General features: G+C 42.8%; 1 protein-coding gene across 1 annotated transcript in view; it reads left to right on the top strand.

The window, feature by feature from the left end:
* The window catches only part of LOC118084387 (connector enhancer of kinase suppressor of ras 2-like), a 317255-nt gene that overhangs the window by 126862 nt on the left and 166457 nt on the right, over nt 1-23936 (top strand). The window contains exon 5 of the mRNA XM_035113863.3: nt 16808-16849. Within this exon, the coding sequence (XP_034969754.1) occupies nt 16808-16849 (42 nt within the window). The remainder of the gene's footprint in view (nt 1-16807; nt 16850-23936) is intronic.

Genomic DNA, 23936 nt, shown 5'->3' with positions numbered 1-23936 from the left:
GAGGCGGGTAGGTGTGGAGGAGTCCCTGGTCTTGAATGGGTTAACTGTGCCCCTGACGGACAGGTGCGCAGCCTGGGAGTCATTTTGGACTCACAGCTGTCCATGGAGGCACAGGTTAATTCTGTGTCCAGGGCGGCTGTCTACCAGCTCCATCTGGTATGCAGGCTAAGACCCTACCGGACTGTCTCGCCAGAGTGATGCATGCTTATCTCCCGCTTGGACTACTGCAATGCGCTCTACGTGGGGCTACCTTTGAAGGTGACCCGGAAACTGCAATTAATCCAGGATGCGGCAGCTAGACTAGTGACTGGGAGTTGCTACCAGGACCACATAACACCGGTCCTGAGAGATCTACACTGGCTCCCAGTACGTTTCCGAGCACAATTCAAAGTGTTGGTACTGACCTTTAAAGCCCTAAACGGCCTCGGTCCAGTATACCTGAAGGAGCGTCTCCACTCCCACCATTTAGCCCGGACACTGAGATCCAGTACCGAGGGCCTTCTGGCGGTTCCCTCATTGCAAGAAGTGAGGTTACAGGGAACCAGACAAAAGGCCTTCTCGGTAGTGGCACCTGCTCTGTGGAACGCCCTCCCAGCAGATGTCAAGGCAATAAGTAACTATTCTACTTTCAGAAGACAACTGAAGGCGGCCCTGTTTAGGGAAGTTTTTAATGTTTGATGCTGTGCTGTTTTTAATATTTGGTTGGAAGCCGCCCAGAGTGGCTGGGGAAACCCAGCCAGATGGGCGGGGTATAAATAATAAATTATTATTATTATAGTCTAGGATGCTGGTTGCTGGTTGCTTATTACTCTAGTGTTATGAAATTTGCATTGATAACATTTCCAGGTTCATTTCCATGTTCTGGTTCTTAAATGGCTTGGGGTATGCTTATTTGAAGGACTTCCTCCACTACCACCCCCAGACATATGTGGACTGCCTGTTCTCTTCAGGTCCTGCTCTGAAGTTGTTCCTTTGCCAGCTGACTTTTTACTCTCACACCCATGAAAAAAGGCTCAAGATGCAACATACATGGCAAAGAAGTCTTAATTGGCTATATTTGTTTAAAACATAACCTATCTGCACAAACTGGTTAAGCAGATTAGCCAAATTATAGTAGTCTGGGCAGGAAAGAACCAAGAACATAAGCAGAGCCCTACTGGATCAGACCAGTGGCCCATCCTGTTCTCCACAAGCAGGACCTGAGCAACCCTCTACCTACCTGCAGCTCCCAGCAGCTGGTATTGAGAAGCATACTGCCTCCAACAGCAGTGATGCAAACAAATCCAACGTGGCTATTAGCCACTGGTAGCCGCCTTCTTCTTCTTCTTCTTCTTCTTCTTCTTCTTCTTCTTCTTCTTCTTCTTCTTCTTCTTCTTCTTCTTCGTGAATTTGTCTTTTAAAGCCATCCAAGTTGGTGGCCATCACTGTGTCCTGTGGGAGCGAAATTGCACCATGTTTTCTTTTGTTTGCCTTTGAATCTTCCAGCATTCAGGTTCATCAGATGACCTCTAGGTCTCAGGTAATGAGAAGGGAGAGAATTACTCCCTATTCACTTTCTGAACAGCATGTATCATTTTATACATCTTTGTCATGGCCCCCATTAGTCCAACCAGCATTACACACCTGGCTCCCCAGTGCCTTGTGTCTCTGTTGGTTACTGAGAGGGTGAGGGGTGCGGCCGCAGAGAACTCAATGAAGGGTGGGTGCAGAAGCAGGAGTATCAGATTCGGCATTCAACAATCAGCTTCATTGGCTGAAATCCCCAAGTTCTAATGTTATTCCGAGAGAGGAAGAAAAGCTTTCTCTTGCTACTTTCCCCATGCTGTGCATGAATTTATACGCTTTTATCCTGTCACCTCTTACTTGCCTTTTCGCCAAGCCAAAAAACTCCCCGTTGCCTTGATAATTTTGATTGCCATTTTATGTACAGGCAACAACCATTTTAGGCGAGTCCAATTGATGCATGATTGCCGCCACATGTTTTCTTTTGGATCTGGAAGAGGGCAGAATGGGGGTAGGAAATGACAGCCCAGAGGGGCTTAAATGTGCTCCACCAATGCATTTTGTGCAGGGGACATAGCTGCCAAGTTTTCCCTTTTCTCGCGAGGAAGCCTATTCAGCATAAGGGGAAATCCCTTTAAAAAAGGGATAACTTGGCAGCTATGGCAGGGGAACGGAACCCCTGCATGAAATGATCGCCACCTGTATTCCAAATTAGTTATCCAATAAGTGGTCTGGGCAGGTGGGGACAGATCTGATCCTTCACCTCTCTTGGGCCACAATTGGGGCTCCCTTCCCACCAAATTCCTACCCAGCCCCCAAATAGGGTGAGTAGCAAAGCCTACACGGGGGACAGAGGGAGGGAGGGCACTACCATAAAAGAGGGTGGAGTGGGGCTAATTTAAGAAGCCTGGCAATGGCCCATCCCTGAACTGAACAGTCTGCATGCCTAACCCTAGACTTTTCAGGAGAGGAGGGGTGTGGCAAATTCTCTCCCACTTGAGAGTGGAAAAGGCATAGTTGAGAGCAGTCACTTTTGGGTGATGTAACTAACTTGATAGAATGCCGTCCCAGCACAGTGGGGAGGGGGGTCCTGCCTTGCTTCTTGGTGAAAACTTGGCTTTTCTGGAAGGCTTTTAGCACTGGCTGAGGCTCTTTCTGCTAATTGGACGCTGAAATTCCCCCTCCCCCATTTTCAAGGGCTCATTCATTCTCTCCAGATGTGAGAGGATTATATGATTATTTTGGGGCAGAATATGAGTTTCACAGATTTGTGTATGGGTGGAGGGTTTGGGTTATCTCATTTGTACATGGCAGACACCAGCCAGCTGTTGAGCTTCCTGGCTGAGTGGGGGATTTGAACCCTAGTCTCCCATGTCCTAGTCTGGCACTTTAACCACAGAAGCACTCTGGCTCACACCATATAAATGTTTCACCAATCATTTTGACAGCTGAAAGTCAGGGATTATCCACACTTCCACTTCTCCTGTGCCTGGAAAAGCTGTTCTTAAGTGCTAAATCAAAACAAACAAACAGCACTCCGCAAAAAAGAACCTGAATGCCATTTGTTCCAATCCAGTGCTAAACCATGGGTTTTCCTGGGGAAAGTGGCGGGGTAAAGGGAATTGTGGATGACCTCTCGCTCAAACTGCAGAAAAGTTAAAGCAAGGTGATATAATAATAATAATAATAATAATAATAATAATAATAATAATAATAATAATAATAATAATATCTCTTGGGTAACACCATCTTGTATAGGTGCTGTTCCTTGCTTCCCTGCATGTTGGGATTGCACTGCTGAGTTATTCAATTTTACAAACGGCCTTTTGGCTTTACTCCAATAAAGCTGAATTACCAAAGAGAAATAGGAACCCCAGGAGAGAAGAGAAACAGACAAAAACAGCCAGAACTGCAGTTTTTTATAGCTTAATAAAGCTTACCAAACTAAAGATGATTCCCCACAACCAAAATTAGACGATGCTCCCAAGATAAACATTTGTTACCCGTAGCATGTTGTTTGATTTAATGTTTGTAATTTCTAAACATACTGTAGACATTTCTTATCTTCCTTCACCTTTTCTTCCTTTAAAAAAAACACACCTCATTTTACTAACAAAAAAACAAACAAAAAGCAACCATTCTTTCCATTACATTGCAGGTTGCATGCACTGTTGAATTACATGCTCACAGTTTCTTTTCTCCTTTTCATTTCGTAGAACAAATATTGTACAGAGCCCCGAGGGGGTATGTGTCTTCTAGCAAGTAAATGGGGATGTTCCATACTTCCAGATTAAGAATAATAATGGAATTTATTCTATGTTGTTGTTGTTGTTGTTGTTGTTGTTGTTGATTTGATTTATTATCCCCTCCCCCTCTCACCCTAGGATATCAGGGAAGATGACAACACTTTAAAATGCAACATTAGAAAAAGCTGATAACGATTTACAAATTACTGTCATGGACTGACAGGACATGGAGCAGGGGTCAGCAAACTTTTTCAGCCAGGGGCCGGTCCACTGTCCCTCAGACCTTGTGGGGGGCCGGACTATATTTTGAAGGGGAAAAAATGAATGAATTCCTATGCCCCACACATAACCCAGAGATGCATTTTAAATAAAAGGACACATTCTACTCATGCTAAAACACCAGGCAGGCCCCACAAATAACCCAGAGGTGCATTTTAAATAAAAGGACACATTCTACTCATGTAAAAACATGCTGATTTCCGGACCGTCCGCGGGCCGGATTTAGAAGGCCTTAGTTTGGGGATCCCTGACATGGAGGAATAGTGGAAGGCACCAGCTGGGGAACTCCCAAGGCAAGAAGACTCAGAGCCCAGGGGCTGGTGGTGGTCAGAGGGAGAAGACGAGGAAGAAGAGCTTTTGGAAGTTGAAGGGCTAATTGGACTTAGTGAGCTAGGAGCGTCTGTGACAGAGAGAGGCCCCAAGCTGACGCAAGAGGAAGGGGGTCAAGAGGCAGGGATGAGTCAGGCTGGTAAAGAAGCCAGGGTGTCCCCCCCCTGCTGCTCCCTTTCCCCCATTCTCCCAGGACCAGAATAGGTATGAAGAGGGAGGAGCCCAGGTGAACATGTCAGTGGAGTCTCAGATTGCTTGGCAAGGACCTGGGAGGGATTTAGATAGCTGTGAGAAGATTTAGATAGCTGTGAGAAGGCAGGAAGCTTCAGTCTTCACAACTGCCTCATAGGGGCAAGGCCTACTGAGGAGAGTAATTATGCTCATTAGGTCAGGCTCCCCTGAGCAGTCCTTGCTTCTTTTTTATCTGTGCTTTATCTTCAGGGTGAAAAGACTTTTTTTTTAGCAAATCATTGCTCCATGTTGAACATCCATGCCAATGTGGGATAGCAGGTAGCATATTAGACTAGGACCTGTGAGATCAGGATTCAAATCCTCCCTTCACAAGATGGTTGTGAGAATAAAATGGAGAGGGGAGAACTGTAGGGAAACTTGAACTCCTTGGAAGAAAAAAGGTGGAATATAAAAGTAATAATAATACAAAATGAAGAATACAAAAAAATTTCAACAACCTTAATGAACTGTATTTGTAGAATAGGTACAACCCTAATTATAATATTGTTCACCCAGTATAGTATTGTAAAGGAACATTGACTTGCATCCTTCTTCTTCTTCTTCTTCTTCTTCTTCTTCTTCTTCTTCTTCTTCTTCTTCTTCTTCTTCTTCTTCTTCTTCTTCTTCTTCTTTCACTTGTATCCGAGTAAGATTGTCTTCCATAAACACGGTTTTAACAATGGGCCTGTAAGTGACTGTGGAGGCCAATTCTGGATCCACACGTCCTTCCACAGTGGGGACATTGGTTTCTGGGCGGGAGTTGATCATGGTGTGGATTTGCCAAGCATGCCTTCCTCTTAGCACGTTTCTGCCTTGCGTCCTGAGATCGAGTGTCTTCAAAGCCCATGACACCTTTGGTAAAGGCAATGTTCTCCAACTGGAGCGCTCGCAGGCCAGTGTTTCCCAGTTGTCAGTGTTTATACTACATTTTTTTTAGATTTGCCTTGGCTAAGTAACTGTCCCATCAGCACAAAGACTTCAGCTTGCACAACACTTCCCCCAGGCCCCACACCCTAGAAGAGTTAGGGGGAGCACAAGAACAGGTTTCGGGGGCACACAGGCAGAAGAATGAGGAGAAAGTCCTCTTGTGCAAGCATAAATTCTTTTGCTGATGAGATACAAGCCTTGCTACCAACTCCTGGCTGCTGCCAGCTAGGAGTTGGAAAAGATGTGGTTCTGGTTAATGAGAGTGTGAAAAGCAGGAGCAGAGGCTGAATGGGTCAATTGGAGATAACCAGGGCCACTAATGTGGATTTAACAGATTGCCTAATGAGGAATAGTGCTCTGGATTTTTGAACACGACAGTTGATCAGGCCCTACTTAACCATAATTCCTCCATTATTAAAGTTAACCATCCTGTTAAGCTCTATATCAACAGAGTAATAACAAAAATCCCAAATATTTTCTATCACTCAGCATATAACTAAGTTTCAGGGCACAGTTCTAAGGCTGGATGAGAAGTAGGTCATATAAATAATTTAATGATTACTCAAGTCAAAGCATTTTTTACCCAGATGAATGTTAATTTCACAATTGCCGTTAGAGTTTTAAAATCATACGGCTTATATTAAAATTGCTGTTAGATTTTTTATTTATTAAAAAAAAAAGACAGCAGGTTTCCGTTATGATAATGATCTTTCTTTCTTTCTTTCTTTCTTTCTTTCTTTCTTTCTTTCTTTTTAAAAAGAGGGGAGTGGTAGCACACCCCCAAAAGCCCAATTCAATGCCAGAGGCTGATTGCCTCCTTGTCACTGTGCAATTATATCAGATCTCTTTGGCTTGAAAGAAATCTTCTGACATTTCAGCTTAAAGAAGAGAAAAATCTAAAGAAGTTGCTGAAGGGGAGATCTTGTGGAATGCTAGACTTGAAGCAGATAACTTTGCAGGTAGATAATTTTGGAATAATCCTTCGGGTGACAAGCCAGATTTTTCTCAGAGAAGCTGTTTTTATTTCCCACGAAAGCCTTTTGTAGGCAAGGCATGTCACATTGGGTTAATACAGGAGAGAGTCAACAGCATTGTACAATTTGCTTCTATTCTCATCCAATGAAGGCTGTGATTTATTTGCTTCCTTAAGATTTTTTTTTAATCATTACATCGGTTCATGGGACACACCTTCAGTGAGTGAACATCTGTTGTGGAGAGCTCCACACACATTCATGCCTTCTTGTAGGTTATCTACATACAGCTGTTCCTGTGTGGGTTCTCTTGTTGTGGCTAAGGACCCCAATGCAGCAGAATTAAATAAAAAAAGCAGGACTCAAAATTCCACCCCACTAAAAGAGGCCACAATATCCTTTAACATGTGGTGCAGATGTGTTATATATTCTGCAGTATATATTCCAAGGTGCTGGAAGGTACGTGAACAAATGGTAACCTTTTTTATAAACAATAAATAAATTGAAAAACTAAATACAAGAGCATGTACAATAATATTTTCAGAAGTGCTCATCTTCAGAGTTCCAGGTGTCAGGACAGCTAGCCTCTGTGCCTCCCCGTTTAGCTTTATGGACTCTGTTGGATCAGGCTTTTTTAAGGACTTGTACAACTTTCACCATTGCTACCAGCCTTCCCAACTGCCTGGCCTCCCCCCTCCCCGCTACTATTTCTCATCCTTGATTCTTGTTCAGAATTTACATATATGATTAGCAGCAGCATAGGAGACCTTCAAATCTCCAAGTCTGCCTCTAGTTATTATACTGGGTGAATGTCTTGTTCCTTTCCTTAGGCGGTTCAGGACTTCTCATCATTAGTTTCCTCTTGGGGCTCAAGGTTGCCTCCGCAGCTGCTACTCAAATTGTCTTCCGGTGCTGCCATCTCTCTTTCTTCAGCTGATCTTCCATTCTATATGCTATCAGAGTTTCCCCAGCATCTCCCTCCTGCCATGCCACATCATTTCTGGCCTGACTGTGTTTACACCTGCCTGGAACAGACCTAACATGGAATGAAGGTTGGACACAACCACAACCACTTCCAGACAGTTCAACCAAACATTCCAAAAGCCTCTGAATTTTTGATTTGTTAACTGGAATGGACAATTGCTTGTTCTTCTACTCTTCAAATGATATGTCTGCAGATGGAAACCCAGGGATCTCGACAGCAAGACAGGTGCACCCAGTGGTCAGGATAGGAAGGCATGTACTTGGCTTTCTCCCCACCACAGTTACAGAATCAGTATAATCTGGACCAGATCAATGCAGTGAAGCAGGTTCAAGTTCATATTCCACCCATCGTTCTCTTTGTGTGATTTTCAGCCAGTCACCACCTCTTGGCCCAGCTTACCCAACCTCATTATAGGACAAGGAGGATAAAAAGTGTAATCGGTAAAGAATAAATAAATATTCAAATCAGACTGCAAGATTTTCCACATGCATCACGAAGGCAAAGAAACACATCTGGAGATACAGTTTAAGTGAATACATATTAGAGGAAATTATGTGTGTTCCCATAAGTAATTGCAAAGGTAAGAGTGGCTACATCAAGTACATCTCTTTGGGGCTGAAATAAAAGCATTAATGCACCTGAGCCTTCCTGACCACTTATATTAATGCACATGAATGGTAAAGATAATTCTATGCGCAGTTCACTGGGAAGTGAAAGTGGTTGTTAGCATTATTATTTCTGCTCCCCCCTGCCCAGCTTCGTTGAGCAGAATATGATTTGAAGTGGTATTTATATTTTCTTTCTGTTTGGCTTCCTTGTTAGATTTCCGGACAGGGCAAGAAGGCTTACAAGTGAGCAAACAAATCAAACTAAGCAGAAATTGCAGAGATGTCCCTATGTGACTCTGGGCTGGTGTATCTATATGAATGTTTGATTGTGTACGTGTATGGAGAGGGGACTGAACCAATGTACAAGATAAATGAGAATATTTTGACCATAATGTCAAAAATGTGCATATCAACATGACCTTATCATGAACAGAACACAATCTGGCAAGCTTTATTGTCCCATGACTTCTGTTCATTTCAGTGACGTTAGAGGGGGGGATATTCATTGGTGAAATGAAAGGAAGATATGTAGCTCATTTCTACAGTGATGCATAGGTAGGCTCAGAAAGCATGACTAGCCCATTGTTTGATCCAGTCAGGCTTGTGGGCACTTGATGTGAGCATTTTCAAAAGCCTCCAAGATGCTTGCATTTAATAGTGGCCTCCCACGCATCTCCATTCCCCAGCATCATATGTCAAGGACTTTGGGTCTGGCAAAGCAGAAAGTTTAGAAAGTGGTGGCAACTGCTCCTGGGACTTTTTTTTTCAAACTTCTGTGATTTTGTATCAGTCTAGTTTCTCTTTCATATCTGAGTTTTTGAGTTACTGCAATTTCAACTATAAAGTGGCACTATCCTGCACACAAGCCTGGCCTGCAACCAATATCTTGGAAGGAATGTTGCAAGAGTCCCTCTTACCTGGGAGTCAGCTCCACTGAACTTAATGAGACTTATATTTGAGTAGACATATATGCAATTGCACTGTTAATCTCATTACTGCACTGTTAATCTCATTATTTTCAATGGAGTTTATTTCCGCACGAGGAGTTAGCTTCCCAGATGGTGCTTCAAAGGATAAAATTGACAATTTGGACAAAGGCATATATTTATGCAATTGATTGTGATTAAATGGCTTTCTCTGTGTAATGTGCAAACCACTGATCTGGATGTTTGATCTAGATGTTTGATTTTCTTATTTTGTCTTCGGGAGGATGAAAATCTCTGAAATATTTCAGCCGTTGCCAAGGTATTTCAGAAAGTCTCCTGTATCCTTAAAAGGAACCCCTCAGTCCTAAGTTCCTGTACTGTAGCAAAATCATATTATCTTTTAGATTTTCATTACAGATGCATGTTATTGCAGGGCAGGATCTTCAAATTAACAGGCTAGCAGATATTTACTAAATGTTGTATCTGCTGTCAAAGCTTGCTAAAGAAAAATGGGGGGAGGGGTTTTGTTTTTTAATTATGCAGTTGAGCATTAGCAAGGTAGACTTTTCAGGCGCTAGCTGCTCTCTAATAAAATACAGCAGTGATGGTGCCCCTTAGGCATGGGGGCCAAATGCAGGCCTCCAGGCTTCTCTGCATGGCCCCCATGACTCTCCAGGTCACACCCATCCCCATTGACCCGTCTTCACCCTTCTGGTGTTTTTGCCTGGCTGGAATGTGTCATTGAATTCTGATAAATGCCTTTTGCTTACCTGAATGAAAAGTAGAGAATGGTGTGTGTGGAAGATAGCTTTCTTCTTTATACAAAGACAAAATTTACCTTCCTTACTCCACCCATTTTTGCTGCTGGTCCCTTCCACTACTGACATCTAGCCTTGAATAGAAACTGGGAGGTAAATGGCTGGACTGCCAAACAGCATTTCCCCCCAGCTATCTCTCTTTACCAGGAATAATCCCTGCTTTCCGGCATCTCCCCCAAATAATTGTCTCTATTTTGCCTTTCCAGCTGATGTTCAGAGGGTACTATTTAAAAAGTGTCCAGCTGTCCCACCATGTCCTCCATCACATCTCCAGATAGTATAGGTTGCTAAAATGTTGCAGTGCAAAAGTAGATCACTAGTGATCGAGGCCCCGTTTGTACATTAAAAGCAGTATCATATCATGGGTTTCCCCAAATAATCATGGGAACTGTAGTTTGTCAAAAGTGCTGAGAGTTGTTGAAAGATACCTTTTCTCCTTAGAGAGCTACAAATTCCAGAGTGATTTAGCAACCAATCCCTCTTCCCAGGAAGCACTGGGAATTCTGCCTCTGTGTGCGGAATAAGGGGGCGGTGGCGGTTCTCCTAACAATTCTCAGTAAATTCAACAAGCTACAGTTCTCAAGACCCTTTGTGGGAAGCCATGAGGGATTAGATTAATTCATTGAGGCAGTTGATGATTACTTGCCATGATGTAGATCACCTCTATTAGCAGAGGCAGTATGTCTCTGAATAGCAGGTGCTTGGAAAGACTAGTAGGGAGAGTGCTGTTGTACTTATGTCCATAAGTGGATAAGTGTTATGCATAGGTATCTGACTGCATACCTACTAACTGTCCTGGAAAGAGCGGGGCCTCCAAAATGGCTGCCACAATCTCTCATGATTTCAGGCTGCACTCTTGTCCCGAAAAAAGCACTCTTTTGGTGCAGTGATTTTGCGTGGTGCCCCAAAACATGCATTTTTGGGTGCCATGCCTGAAAATGTGCTTTTTGGAGGGCTGACATCTCCTGCAGGTCGTGTGACCCACATGGGAGTCCAACCCCAGAAGATGGTGCCCTGGTTTGGGGGCACTTCGTATTGGAGGATATGTGATTGGTCACAGTGACAACAGAATGCTGGACCAGATGGGCCTTTGTCTTGGCTCAGCAGGGGTTCTTCTTACATTCTGTTTCTAGGTCAGAGCAGAGAACCAGAACTTTGTTAGAACGTTGCTCAAGTTTTCTGGTGGACACCATTCACACAACTTGTTGAGAGTCGAGAGCAGAAAGATGCAGTCTTTCAAGTGATCAGTGTGGATTGTGTATGGCAACCATTCCGACAAAAATGGGAGTGGATATTGTCGTTGTTGTTTTTCGGTCCACAAACAACACCTAACTGATGACTCCCCCACCTCCCCCCATCTGCATTGTGTTAGCTTTACATTGAAATGAATGGCTTCTGCATTGAAGTGAATGGTGTGAATAATGTAATAATAAACAGCGTATCTTTTGTTGGAAGCCAAGCTGCAGCATAACAGAAATAGTACCCAAAATGTATCTATGGCTGCAATTTACAAAATGTCATCTGTCTTTGGAAAGGGGGAAGGGGCTGTGTTTTCCACACTGTTGCAGCAGCCCCCCATCCTGTAGTGTGAAATTGCATTTCAAACTAAATCAAACAAAGGAAAATGTACCCAGGCACAACTTCTGTTGCATGTGTCAGGAGCTCTGCTGGATCCCAGCCATTATAATTAAGCACCACAATATATTTTGTGATTCTTTGCAATCCTAACCAGTTTTGCAAGAGAACAAAGCTGACACTGGCACTCACATCTATGCTGTGGAGCTGCCAAATACTTTAATTAGCCTGCATTTTGCTTATTCTGCAGGTAATTTTTTAAGGAGTCAATTAACAGAATTTTTTTTGGTCAGTATTTGTGGTCAGTTGAAATCTGTTGTTGATAATATTTAATTTGCATGTGGCCAGTAATTACAGGCAAACAGAGCTTTGTTCTAGCTAGTATGAAGTTACATAGATGAATTACTTCACTTAGCGCAGGCATGGACAAACTTGGCCCTCCAGCTGTTTTGGGACTACAACTCCCATCATCCCTAGCTAACAGGACCGGTGGTCATGGATGATGGGAATTGTAGTCCCAAAACAGCTGGAGGGCCAAGTTTGGCCATGCCTGACTTAGCGTCAACAGTGTATTGAGCTGATGGTTGTCATATTCTAGGGTGCAAATGTTATCCCTTTATGGTTTTAAAAAGTTATCGCTTTATGGTTTTAAAATCTCAGGATACAAAATGCTGCATGAAATATATACAATTAGACTGGCTAACTGAAGGTTGGGGCATCAATTACCACATATTCCTTTCTGGGTTTTTATTTATTTATTTAATGCAATATTGATTTACTGTAATTTAATAATTGTATGTATCATGGCTCTCTCGCCCAAGACACACAGACAAAGACACTTACTTGGAAGTAAGGACAATATATTTATTCAGGCAAGTAACAGTACAGGCTTGGCAGTAGACACAGGATCTAGGAGTCAAAATTCAGGAATTCAGAAGCAGGGCACGAAGTTCAGGACCAGGGCATGAAGTCCATGATTAGGCAGAAGCACTGAAGATGTCCCAACAAGATTCCTGCCAAGCATTTGTAGATGAGGTGTTGTGCTCTCATTTGTGGGACTCTTGCTTTGTGTGATTTTATTGGGATTGCTAGCACAGGCTCCATCAGTTGGGTCCGTTCCATGTGCAAAGGTGGATCCAGGTGGCAAGGCTGCCCCCTCTTGTTCAGACTGTTGCTGTTCAGTTGCTGATGCCTCCTGTTCAGCCACTCCTCTTGGTTGATCAGAGCCCTTCCTGGTCCCCAGTGAGGCTTCCCATGCTGTGGGAAGGCTGGATGGTAGAAACAACATCCCTGCTCCCCCCTCAAATGTGACTGAAGTCAGGATAGAAAGGGGAGATCCCGTTCCTCCAAGGTCCTCCCATTTTGCTCCTCCCTCTGTTTCCTGCTCTTCCAACAGATCTCGCTGACCAAAACCCAATCCTGACAGCACTACACAGCTCCCAACAGTCTGCCTCTTTTCCAGCAAACCATATGAGCTCAAAGCAGCTAACACTAATTCTTATTCTGAAACAAGACCTGTCTTTAATGAAAGCTAGCAATGGTAAAACCCTATCTTTCTAATAAACCTTAGGCAGAGAAAACCAGTGTTCCCAGTGGATAAGTACATCCAGTGTCCCACTTCCCCTGTCCTTCCACTTTGGTCCAGGTGATGTGTGTCTGTAGAATGAACACAGCCCTGTTTATAACACTAATGTGCAGTATTGAAAGACAACATCATGGTGACTGTCCTTGGGCAAACAACATGACGTTCACCTCAATCCATTAGGGATGCTGGAGAATCATAGAATCATAGAGTTGGAAGTGACCACATGGGTCATCTAGTCCAACACCCTGCAATGGAGGAATTGTTTGCCCAATGTGGGTCTCATGTTCTACTGACTGAGTGAAAATGAAAGTGCCCCTGAATGAAGGCTTTAGTTGGGGCATTCTGTTTATTTAGCATGTATGTAGCTTTTCCTGCCATCATGTGCTTTGCATGATTCTCCTTGGTAGGTCTACCCAAGCACTGATCAGATCCAAAACTGCATAGCTTCAAGTGGGTGGTTGATATACACATAATTTTCCAATTAAGTATATTAAAATTATGCATGCTCTGGAGAAAGTAGATAGCATTCTTACCCTCTCCCATAATGTTAAAACCTGAAATTATCTAATGAAGCTGAAGGGTGGAAATAGTTCAGGGAAAAGGAAGTATTTCTTCATATAGCGCATGGATTTGCTGCCAAAAAATTTACTGATGGCTGCCAACTTGGAAGGGATTCAGACTCCTGCATGTAGCAATTTCCACCAAAGTACTTTATCTTCATTTCTGGATTTTTGCTGGTGGCTCCATAGTAGCTGATGCTGTGACAGTAGAGGGTGCTGTGACAAGTTATGGGTTAGAGAGCATTGATGGATAACTCTTTTCAGACCAAGGACCACATTCCCTTTTGTGTGACCTCCTGAGGGCTATGTGCCACTGGTAGGTAGGTCCAGAAGCAAAAGTGGGTAGAGGAACACATGTAAATTTTGCCCTTCTACAGAAGGGGCGGTTTTTACACACAGAGACATACTCCTCTCTATCTTCCACCCAGACAAGTGAGGGACATTTTAAGAGTTCAAAGAAACATTCCAGCCAGGCAAACAACTCATGGTGTGCAACTCACTGTGGCATGAGGCCTGGGGAGAGTTCTGAGGGAGAGATAGAGAGGTCTGGATTTGGCTCCAAGACATAAGGTTCCCAAGCCCTGGGATATGGTGAAATGTGTAGTTTGGCTCTGTCCATGCATGGCTAACCTGGGGGGGGGATGTCATCGACATGCCATTTGTTGAATGGTGTGTGGTGGCAATGTTGGTATGGGTCCTTTGGACATGGCTGTTAGTTGGTAGTTTGCATTACTAGGTAGATAAACTTGGGGGATTAGTAGTAACAAGATAAGCTGGTGGCTGCTATCTTCGTTGGCCTTAAAAAGGAATTAAACAGATTTGTGTAGGATACAATTACCAATATCTATATCACGAGCCTCATGGAGATTTCCTGGCATGACTGGTCAGAGGGGGAGAAGGCATAATAATAATAATAATAATAATAATAATAATAATAATAATAATAATGTATTTATTTATACCCCGTCAACCTGGCCGGGTTCCCCCAGCCACCCTGGGCGGCCTCCAACAAAATACTAAAATACAGAAATCCATCAAACATTAAAAGCTTCCCTAAACAGGGCTGCCTTGAGATGCCTTTTAAAGGTCTGGTAATTGTTGTTCTCTTTGACCTCTGGTGGGAGGGCATTCCACAGAGTGGGTGCCACTACCAAGAAGGCGCTCTGCCTGGTTCCCTGTAACTTGGCTTCTCGTAGCGAGGGAACTGCCAGAAGGCCCTCGGTGCTGGATCTCAGTGTCCGGGCTGAACGGTGGGTGGAGATGCTCCTCCAGGTATACAGGACCGAGGCCGTTTAGGGCTTTAAAGGTCAACACCAACACTTTGAATTGTGCTTTGAAACGTTCTGGGAGCCAGTGTAGATCTGCCGCTCCCAGTCACCAGTCTAGCTGCCGCATTCTGGGTTAGTTGCAGTTTCCGGGTCACCTTCAAAGGTAGCCCCACGTAGATGCATTGCAGTAGCCCAAGCGGGAGATAACTAGAGCATGCACCACTCTGTCTAGACAGTCTGCAGGCAGGTAGGGTCTCAGCCTGCGTACCAGATGGAGCTGATAGACAGTAGCCCTGGACACAGAATTAACCTGCGCCTCCATGGACAGCTGTGAGTCCAAAATAACTCTCAGGCTGCGCACCTGGTCCTTCAGTGGCACAGTTACCCCATTCAGGACCAGGGAGTCCTCCACACCTGGCCACCTCCTGTCCCCCACAAACAGTACTTCTGTCTTGTCAGGATTCAACTTCAATCCATTAGCCGCCATCCATCCTCCAACCGCCTCCAGGCACTCACACAGGACCTTCACCACCTTCACTGGTTCTGATTTGAAAGAGAGGTTGAGCTGGGTATCATCCGCATACTGATGAACACCCAGCCCAAATTCCCTGATGATCTCTCCCAGCGGCTGCATGTAGATGTTAAAAAGCATGGGGGAGAGGACAGAACCCTGAGGCACCCCACAAGTGAGAGTACAGAGGTCTGAATACTCATCCCCCACCACCACTTTCTGAACACGGCCCAGGAGGAAGGAGCGGAACCACTGTATGACAGCTCCCAACCCTTCTAGACGGTCCAGAAGGATGTTATGGTTGATGGTGTCAAAAGCCGCTGAGAGATACAGCAGAACCAGGAAACAGCTCTCACCTTTGTCCCTAGCTCGCCGGAGATCATTGATCAGTGCGACCAAGGCAGTTTCGGTCCCATGGTGAGGCCTGAATCCCGACTGGAAGGGATCCAAATGGTCCGCTTCTTCCAGGTGTGCCTGGAGTAGTTCAGCAACCACCCGCTCAATCACCTTGCCCAGGAATGGTAGATTTGAGACTGGCATGGGATGAGATGATGGAGCCTGATCCAGAGAAGGGGCCAAGTGCTTTACCCAGAGCTGCGCCCACCTTGTGGGATTCAGACATTCCAACAGAGGAGGGAGAGTCACCTGACTATGCCCCTATCCCACCTTCAGCAGACAACATCTCCTCAGCAACTGGGGAGGTGCCTGAGCCCAGGTCAGACTGTGAACCCCTTTCTTTAAGGACACACTGTTGAAAGTGCTGGTGTGAGCAGACCCAGAGTACTCACAGGGTGGGAGCCTTGCAAATGATTGTGCCCACTCTTCAGAGAGAGAGAGAGAGAAGGGGACATGTCAAATGCTGAGACATTATCTCAGTTGATGGTCATTCATGTGTCTTAAAATTCAACTTTGAATTTCTGAAGTGTGTCATCTGATCTAGGTTTAAAGCATATAGTGGTTTTTGGGGGAAAGACCTTCAGCAATAGTTGACCAGAGCGTCTGAATACTGAATCCACAAGTGGGGGCCAGACACTCTAGTCATGTGAGCTGTATACTTTCCTCAAGTTTAGAGGCAGTTGTTGGGGAACACAAATAGGAGAGTCTGATTGGCCAATGTAGGAACAGAATGCAAGATTCTTCCAGCAAGACTCTTTCTGCATTCCTTTTCATTCATCTTGGTTGGGTTTTTTTCTCTTTGATGTGTACGATTAACCTCCTTTAATTGATGAAAGTTTGAACTCAAAGCATCTTTGTAAATTCAATGAACATTTAACCATATGAAAGAAAGGGGTTGTTGCTGTTTGCATCCCAGAAAGAACAGGGAAAAGCTTCCGAGATTTTCTTATAAACCTTTCTTAAAAGCAATTTGAATCAGTCATGGCTAGAGTGGCACATTATTTTTCAAGGAGTTGTTAACATAGCTGAGGCAAAGTGGATTTTTAAGGATATTAAACACTGCTTCTTTCTCCCTCCTGTTGTTACAGGATTGCACAGTGTATGAAACAGAAAATAAAATTCTTCACGTGGTAAGTACACATTTTGACTTTTTTATGGTTGTTCTTTGCACATGTCTGTCCCATAGGAAGCCACTTCATGTTATAATCTTGTACAAGGGTTTCTTATTTTTGTTTTATTTCTTATTTTGACAGTCCTTCAAACATGGCTGTCATATGGTCAGTACATAGGATCTTATTTTTGTTTTACACCCCACCTTTCCTCCTTGGAGCACAAGGGGGTGTACATGACTGTCCCTGTAACAATATTATCTTCACAGTTTAGTCTGGGAGACATTGTCACCCCTTCTCATACATTGTCACCCAGTAAACTCTGGGGCAATGTGGGCATTTGAACCTAGTTGCCCAAATTCTAGCCCAACATACTAATTACTGTCACCCAACTCTAGGTTGTGCACTGAACAGAGTTTGTAATAGAGGTAAGTCTCCCCCTGTCTGTTCCCTGGAATGGGTCTTTTTTCAAGATTTGCCCTGAGCTCGCTAATCCATATAATAGAGAATATGTATAGCTGAAGGAGTATTGTTCAGCCAGGACATCGATATCACACTCCAGGGGCCTTCTGGCAGACCTCTCACTGCGAGAAATGAAGTTACAGGGAACCAGGCAGGGGCACTTCTGGGTGCCTGCCCAGTGGAATGCCCTCCTGTCAGATGTCAACCTTCAGGAATACATCGGAAGGTAGCTTTGTATCTGGAAATTTCTAATGTTTGATTTCGTAGAATTGTAAAGTTGGAAGGGACCACAAAGGGCATCTAGTCCAACTCCCTGCAATGCAGGAATCTTTTGGGGGTTTGGACACATGACCCTGAGATTAAGAATATCATGATTTACTAACTGAGCTATCCCTTCTATCATGTTTCACTATGGTTTTTTTATATATATTCTGTTGGAAGCCACCCAGAGTGGCTGGGGCAACCCAGTCAGATGGGCAGGGTATAAATAATAACATTATTATTATTATTATTATTATTATTATTATTATTATTATTATTATTATGGCTGACCTGGGGTGAGGGGCTTCAGCCAGTGTAGCCACTGTTGAGCCCATTTCAGGCTGAGATCCGCTCATCCCAGTAGACTTTAGGATTAGATTGCTCCCTAAATCTTTGTCCTTGTGAGTCAATCCTACTGATTGAGGATCTTGGCTCTGGAGCAACAAATTCATATATCATCTGAGTGACAGTCCTTCAAACATGGCTGTCATATGGTCAGTTCATCAAGCCTCTCACTATCTGGGAGTAAGGCCCATTGGACATGGTGAATGTTAATACATGCCAGAAGAACCTTCAGAGCCCTTGTTTGATTTGAACCACTTTTAGAATAAATAAGAAGAATTGAGAATCTTGTGCAGTGATGACAAAAATTCAGCCTGGCAAATAAATATACTAAATTCACCCAGTTGCCAATGTTAGTGATCTGCTGCATAACTGAGCGTCTGGAATAATAATAAATAAATCTGGTAATAATAAATCTTTCTTCCAATTATCATTTTTTAAAATAAAATAAAATAAGTTGATGTTTCTACCTAAATGCATGCAGTGTGAAATAAGTCCTACCTTGTTAACTTTCCAGCTCTCTTAAAGTTGGATTTTACCACAGTATTTAATGAAACAGATACTCAGACTTAAAAAAATAAGTCCCCATCACTGCTGTTCCTCTGGACAAAATTTCATATTTTTGTGTGGAATAAGAGTAGGTTCTTCATAATTTTTTTGAATCTCGTTTAAAATTAGCAAACTGCTGCTTTGAAATAATCTTTAGGGGTACCTTCTTTTGTAGAAAAAGAAAAGAAATTCATTTCTTTTAAGCAAAGATGTATAATTAACTTTGTAGGCGGTCTACATTTCCACTAAGCTATGGTAAATGTCACTTTATTAAAAACTCAATATAGGTTTTAAATCAATATTGACTGCCAAGTGGCTTCAAAGGAGATACTGTAACCATTTTGCTATTTATAGAATGGTTTTTTTTTAAAAAAAAACCAAACCCTATTGATGCATCATGTTAATTATTATAGTCTTGTGTGTCGATAACTCACAGTGGGGTTGCAGTTCTTTATAGATTATGCTAAGGGTAGTTTTTTTAGCAATTTGTCATGCCTAGAATTTCATCACTCAATGACAACTGGAGTGTAGATTTTTCTAAAAACAGGCAAGCCCAGCAGTAATAGAGTTCTTGCTTCTTTCACACACTCGAGAAGAATTAACAAAAGCAGTTATTTAAAATAATGAGAAGAACATTTTTGACCATTTGATGAGTAGGAATTATTATTATCATTTAATTTACACACCACTTAATTGCCGAGGTTGCTTCTAAGTGGCTTACAAGTGTGAAACCAAAGCAGACATAATTAAAATAAAATATAAAACAATTTCATCAAAACATTAAAATAAACATCAAAACTTAAAATTTCTGTAACTCGATCCCATCAAAATAGCACAGTTAAAGACAGTTAAAATGGCAATTAAAACAGAAATTCTCCCTCCCCGCCCACAAAGAAATAGTTGATGGAATTTAACTGAAATTGTCAAGAGAGAGGGTAGATAGCACTTGTCCTACTTAACCTTATGTTTTTAACTATAAAGAAGGCCTCTGATTCTTGCTCTGTGTACACACTGTATATTTAAAGCACATGTGCCAAAGAATCCTGGAAACTAGCTGCTTTTTTAAGGGTGCTGGGAACTGTTCTGTGAACGATGGTTTCCAAGATTTGGGAGAGTGGGGGATCAGGAGGCAGCCTGAAGCTGTCACCACAACTTTCTGCTGGTCACACTTCTTAGTAAGAGCACACTGGTAAACAACAATAATCTCCTGAAAATGTAAAAAATAAAAATAAAAAAATCCCAACCTGGCTGAAAGCAGCAGATAATCAGACACTATTTCTCGTGGGCGATTTTAGCCCTGCTTTAGAACTAATCAGGCTAGATTTGACAGAATCTAGCCTAACTGGTGTCTGGGTTACAGTTAAATTAGCTAACGTTCCTTAGCAATGAGTGATCCATACTGTCTTTTTTTCCAGGTACAGCAGGGGGCTGAAATCCAATTATTTCTGAATGCTGCTGTTTTGAATTGGGAGTATGAACTTCCACATTCTGGAACTTATAGGCCAATTATGAGTCAGTACGAAAATGCAGGTTTCGTTTGAAATTTGGCTGGCCCTGACTCTGGCCTTTGTACCGGCCCTCCCAACTCACGCAGCAATGTTCTACTCCAGGAGAGGCTGGTCAGTGAGGGAAAGCTGAGCATTGCCCCAACAACCTCAGCCTTGATTCCTTCCAAGCCCAACTGCCTGCCTCCCAACTTACATAAGCCAAAGCAGCAGGTGATAACACTGCCTGTCAACTTTCTCCTCCTCAGTCTCAGTGTTGTCCCTGTACAACTTAGCAAGGAGAGGGCGGGCGGGAGCAGAACTATAGTTTGTTAGTTCTCCCTCTCATTGTTAAAGGTAAAAAGGTAAGGACCTCTGGGCAGTTAAGTCCAGTCAAAGGCTACGGTGGGGTTGTGGCAGTCATCTTGCTTTTCAGGCAGAGGGAGAAGGTGTTTATCCACAGACAGCTTTCTGGGTCATGTAGCCAGCATGACTAAACCGCATCTAGCGCAACAGGGCACCATGACAAGTGCCAGAGTGCACAGAAACACCGTTTACCTTCCCGCCGCAGGGGTACCTATTTATCTACTTGCACTGGTGCACTTTCAAACTGCTAGGTTGGCAGGAGCTGGGGAGCTCACCCCATTGCACAGATTTGAATCGCCGACTTTCCGACTGGCAATCCCAAGAGGTGCAGTGGTTTAGACCATAGCATCACCCTCTCATTGACTCTGGCTTCACTTATTGCTGCCTGCCTGCCTTCCATCCCCGGTTGCTCTTCTCTACTATACTAAGCCTTCTTGGTGGCAACAACATGGATATTATCTAATTGGATGACGGTATTGTGAGTGTCTTCTCATGTTCCCAACTATGTCATTAGGATCACAAGATCCAGGGGCTTGAATGGGTTCACGTTTATGAACAGAGCCCAAAATTGCTCTTCTTTGGTAAGCCCCTTCCAAGCTTAGGTCTGGAAAATTCTCCTATTATATGAATCTCCATGCAGCAATTTAGTACTCAGAAGTGTTGCTAGCCAAGTGCCAATTTTCCAACAGAAACCCCCCAGTATACTTCCAGTACAAAGAATTTGAGCAAAATCACTGGACAAGCCACTTAAAAGGCATTTCCAGAGAAAGCAGTTTTTCTGACTGCAGCTTTCCGTTTTCTACTTTCATCAGCTCCATTGAAAGAAACCAGAGCGTTATAAGTTCCTAGCTGATTGTGGATGAACAAGTAGTTATGAAGATGTTATTTCTCTGGTTAGCATGCAGTTTCTCTGTGAACCCCCCCCCCCTTTCTTGAGCAGTAGCACACCATTAGAATGATGCTCAAAGTTCATAAAAGTTCATAAAAGCTGAGATTTGTTTGGCTTAACTAATTTCACCATGTGATACTGAACCCCTCTTGTTTTGCAAGCTTTACCACGCATAAATAGTAATAGTAAAAGTAACACAAGGGGAAAACTATTTAAATGCTCACAAACTTGGCACAGTCTTTGCAGATGTTTATATTATGGATGTATGCTTTGTATTGTTTTATTAATATTATTGCTTAATGCAAGTTTCATCATGGCCTTTGGCTATAACAATAAACTTAGGAAAATAAAAAGAAAGAATAAAAATCCCCCCAAAACAAAAATAAAACAGCATTTTTAAAGTCCAAGGCTAATCCCCAATTAAGATTAAGGACAATTGAGGCTCTACTCCATGTGAAAGTTTTCACATGGACCAATGTAGATGCAAAGACTCCCAGCCAGCAGATGTTGGGACACCTGGGAGCTATAATGTTTGAATAGGACTAATGTATGCAATTATATAAAGTTTGTGAAATAAATAATAAGTGTACTCTTTGATTCATGGACACTGGTATTACAGAGTTGATGGGGCAAAGAGGGAGATAGGAATATAAAAGCTGAAAAAAGCTAATGTGCACGCCCAGTGTTCTGGGAAAAACATAGAAAGTGGAACAATGAACAATTTCTAACACATCAGTTCCACTAAGGAAGTAAGACGCAGTAATATGGAACTCTGAAATCAAGAGAGAACATTAGCTGAGGATGTCAGAAGCATCTGTTTACCACTATTTCATTCATCTATTCCAAGAATATCTGACTCATCTATTAAGCAGGGTGTGCTTAATGTCTCCAATGAGGTGGCCTCCAAAGAATTTTTTAACACATAAAAAATACCTCCAGCTCACAGGCCTAATCAGGCTCGGATGGTTGTGGACGGATCTTTCAGTTGTGGGTTTTTCCCATTTTTCCAATCTTAAATTGAGTTCACCCCATTTTTGCATCAGTTGGTGATGTATTTTTTATTCGTTATTTCCATGTGTGTTTATTTTTTATGTGGTAAAAGTAATTTTCATGTTATTTTTTATATTATTGTTTTAATATATACATCTTGTACACATTTTGCTTCACATGCTCATTTTTGTAACCAATTTTCCTGAATATAATGTAGGATGCTATAGTAATAATAATAATCTTTATTGTGGTCCAACGACCCATAACATACTGTAGATACAGAATAAAATACAGACTCATATAGACAACCCTCCAGGGAAGGGAGACCGAAGTGTTATTTGTTTAGTCATTGGTATGTTGATCTTTGATTCGTATGGCTACTGAGAGAAACTTTGCCACGGCCACTGTGATATCGTTGGACTTGTCGTCCAGAAGATATTTGATAAACAGTAGTCTGCTTCAGATTGACCCGGCCAATTTGCCAATAGTAGTTTAATCAATAGTTCCCTCGCTTGATCATATTGTCCGCAATGTAATATAATATGTGTCATGCAGTCGACATCCTGAGAGCACACAGAGATCCTATTTTGATAAGGGATACCTCTCAGTCTGCCGTTTAACACATCTGATAGAAATCCATTGAATCTGGCTTTGGTGAAAAGACGCTGGTATGTTGGTACAGAAAAATGTCTAAGATATGCAGGTGTCTGAAAATCAAACCCATAGTGGATTCCTACTGCTAATGGGCCACAGATAACATGAGATTGGAATCGGTAACATGAAATTGGAATCAGGAGATCACTATGTGATATGTTCCCGAGCCTTTGTCTCAGAGATTCAAGGGCGGTATCATAGCCCAGGTGGTACAGGAGAGAAGGTGGCATACCAATCAAAGTGGCTTTTCTAATCATAATTTTCATCCGTGAGCTGGTGAACTCCTCGTTGTTTAGTTATGGAAGTAACCCCTTCCCTAGGCCAAAGACTGAGATCTTGAGCCAGTATCTCAGGCCAGCCCACCATGCTTTAGTTGATAAAGGACATTCACCTGTTTCTAAAAATAGTATTGCATTTGGAACACAATTCGGAACTTGCAGGAGGGACTGGAGAAACTTTGTCTGGAAGCCATCAAAGCTGGACAATGAGTCATTGAACCAGACGTTTGAGGCGTAGAGGAGTTGAGAGACAGATTTTGCATTAAATACCTTAATGGCTGATGGGACATAATGGCCTCCCCTTGTATAAAAGAATCAATAATCAATATTTGCTTACCTCCGCCTTTTGATAGGCGGTCTGCCAATGATGTTTCCAGGACTTGGAATGATGGAATAGAAGCCCTAGGTAACAGAAGAATTTGGTCTGCTCTAGTTCGTGACCGTCCAGTACCCATTTACTTGGGGAGAATCTCTTCTCAAACACCAGGACTTTTGATTTTTCATAGTAATAATAATAATTATTATTTATACATCCATCCATCCATCCATCCATCCATCCATACATACATACATACATACATACCCTGCCCATCTGGCTGGGTTTCCCCAGCCACTCTGGGCGGCTTCCAACAGAATATTAAAATACAATAATCTATTAAACATTAAAAGCTTCCCTAAACAGGGCTGCCTTCAGATGTCTTCTAAAAGTCTGGTACTGTAGTTGTTTTTCTCTTTGACATCTGGTGGGAAGGCATTCCACAGGGCGGATGCCACTACTGAGAAGGCCCTTTGCCTGGTTCCCTGTAACTTGACTTCTCACAGCAAGGGAACCA

Source organism: Zootoca vivipara, chromosome Z2 (assembly GCF_965207765.1).
Source record: "Zootoca vivipara chromosome Z2, rZooViv2.hap1.1, whole genome shotgun sequence".
NCBI classification, from domain to species: Eukaryota; Metazoa; Chordata; class Lepidosauria; order Squamata; family Lacertidae; genus Zootoca; species Zootoca vivipara.
This window is presented reverse-complemented; position numbering and strand designations above follow the sequence as displayed.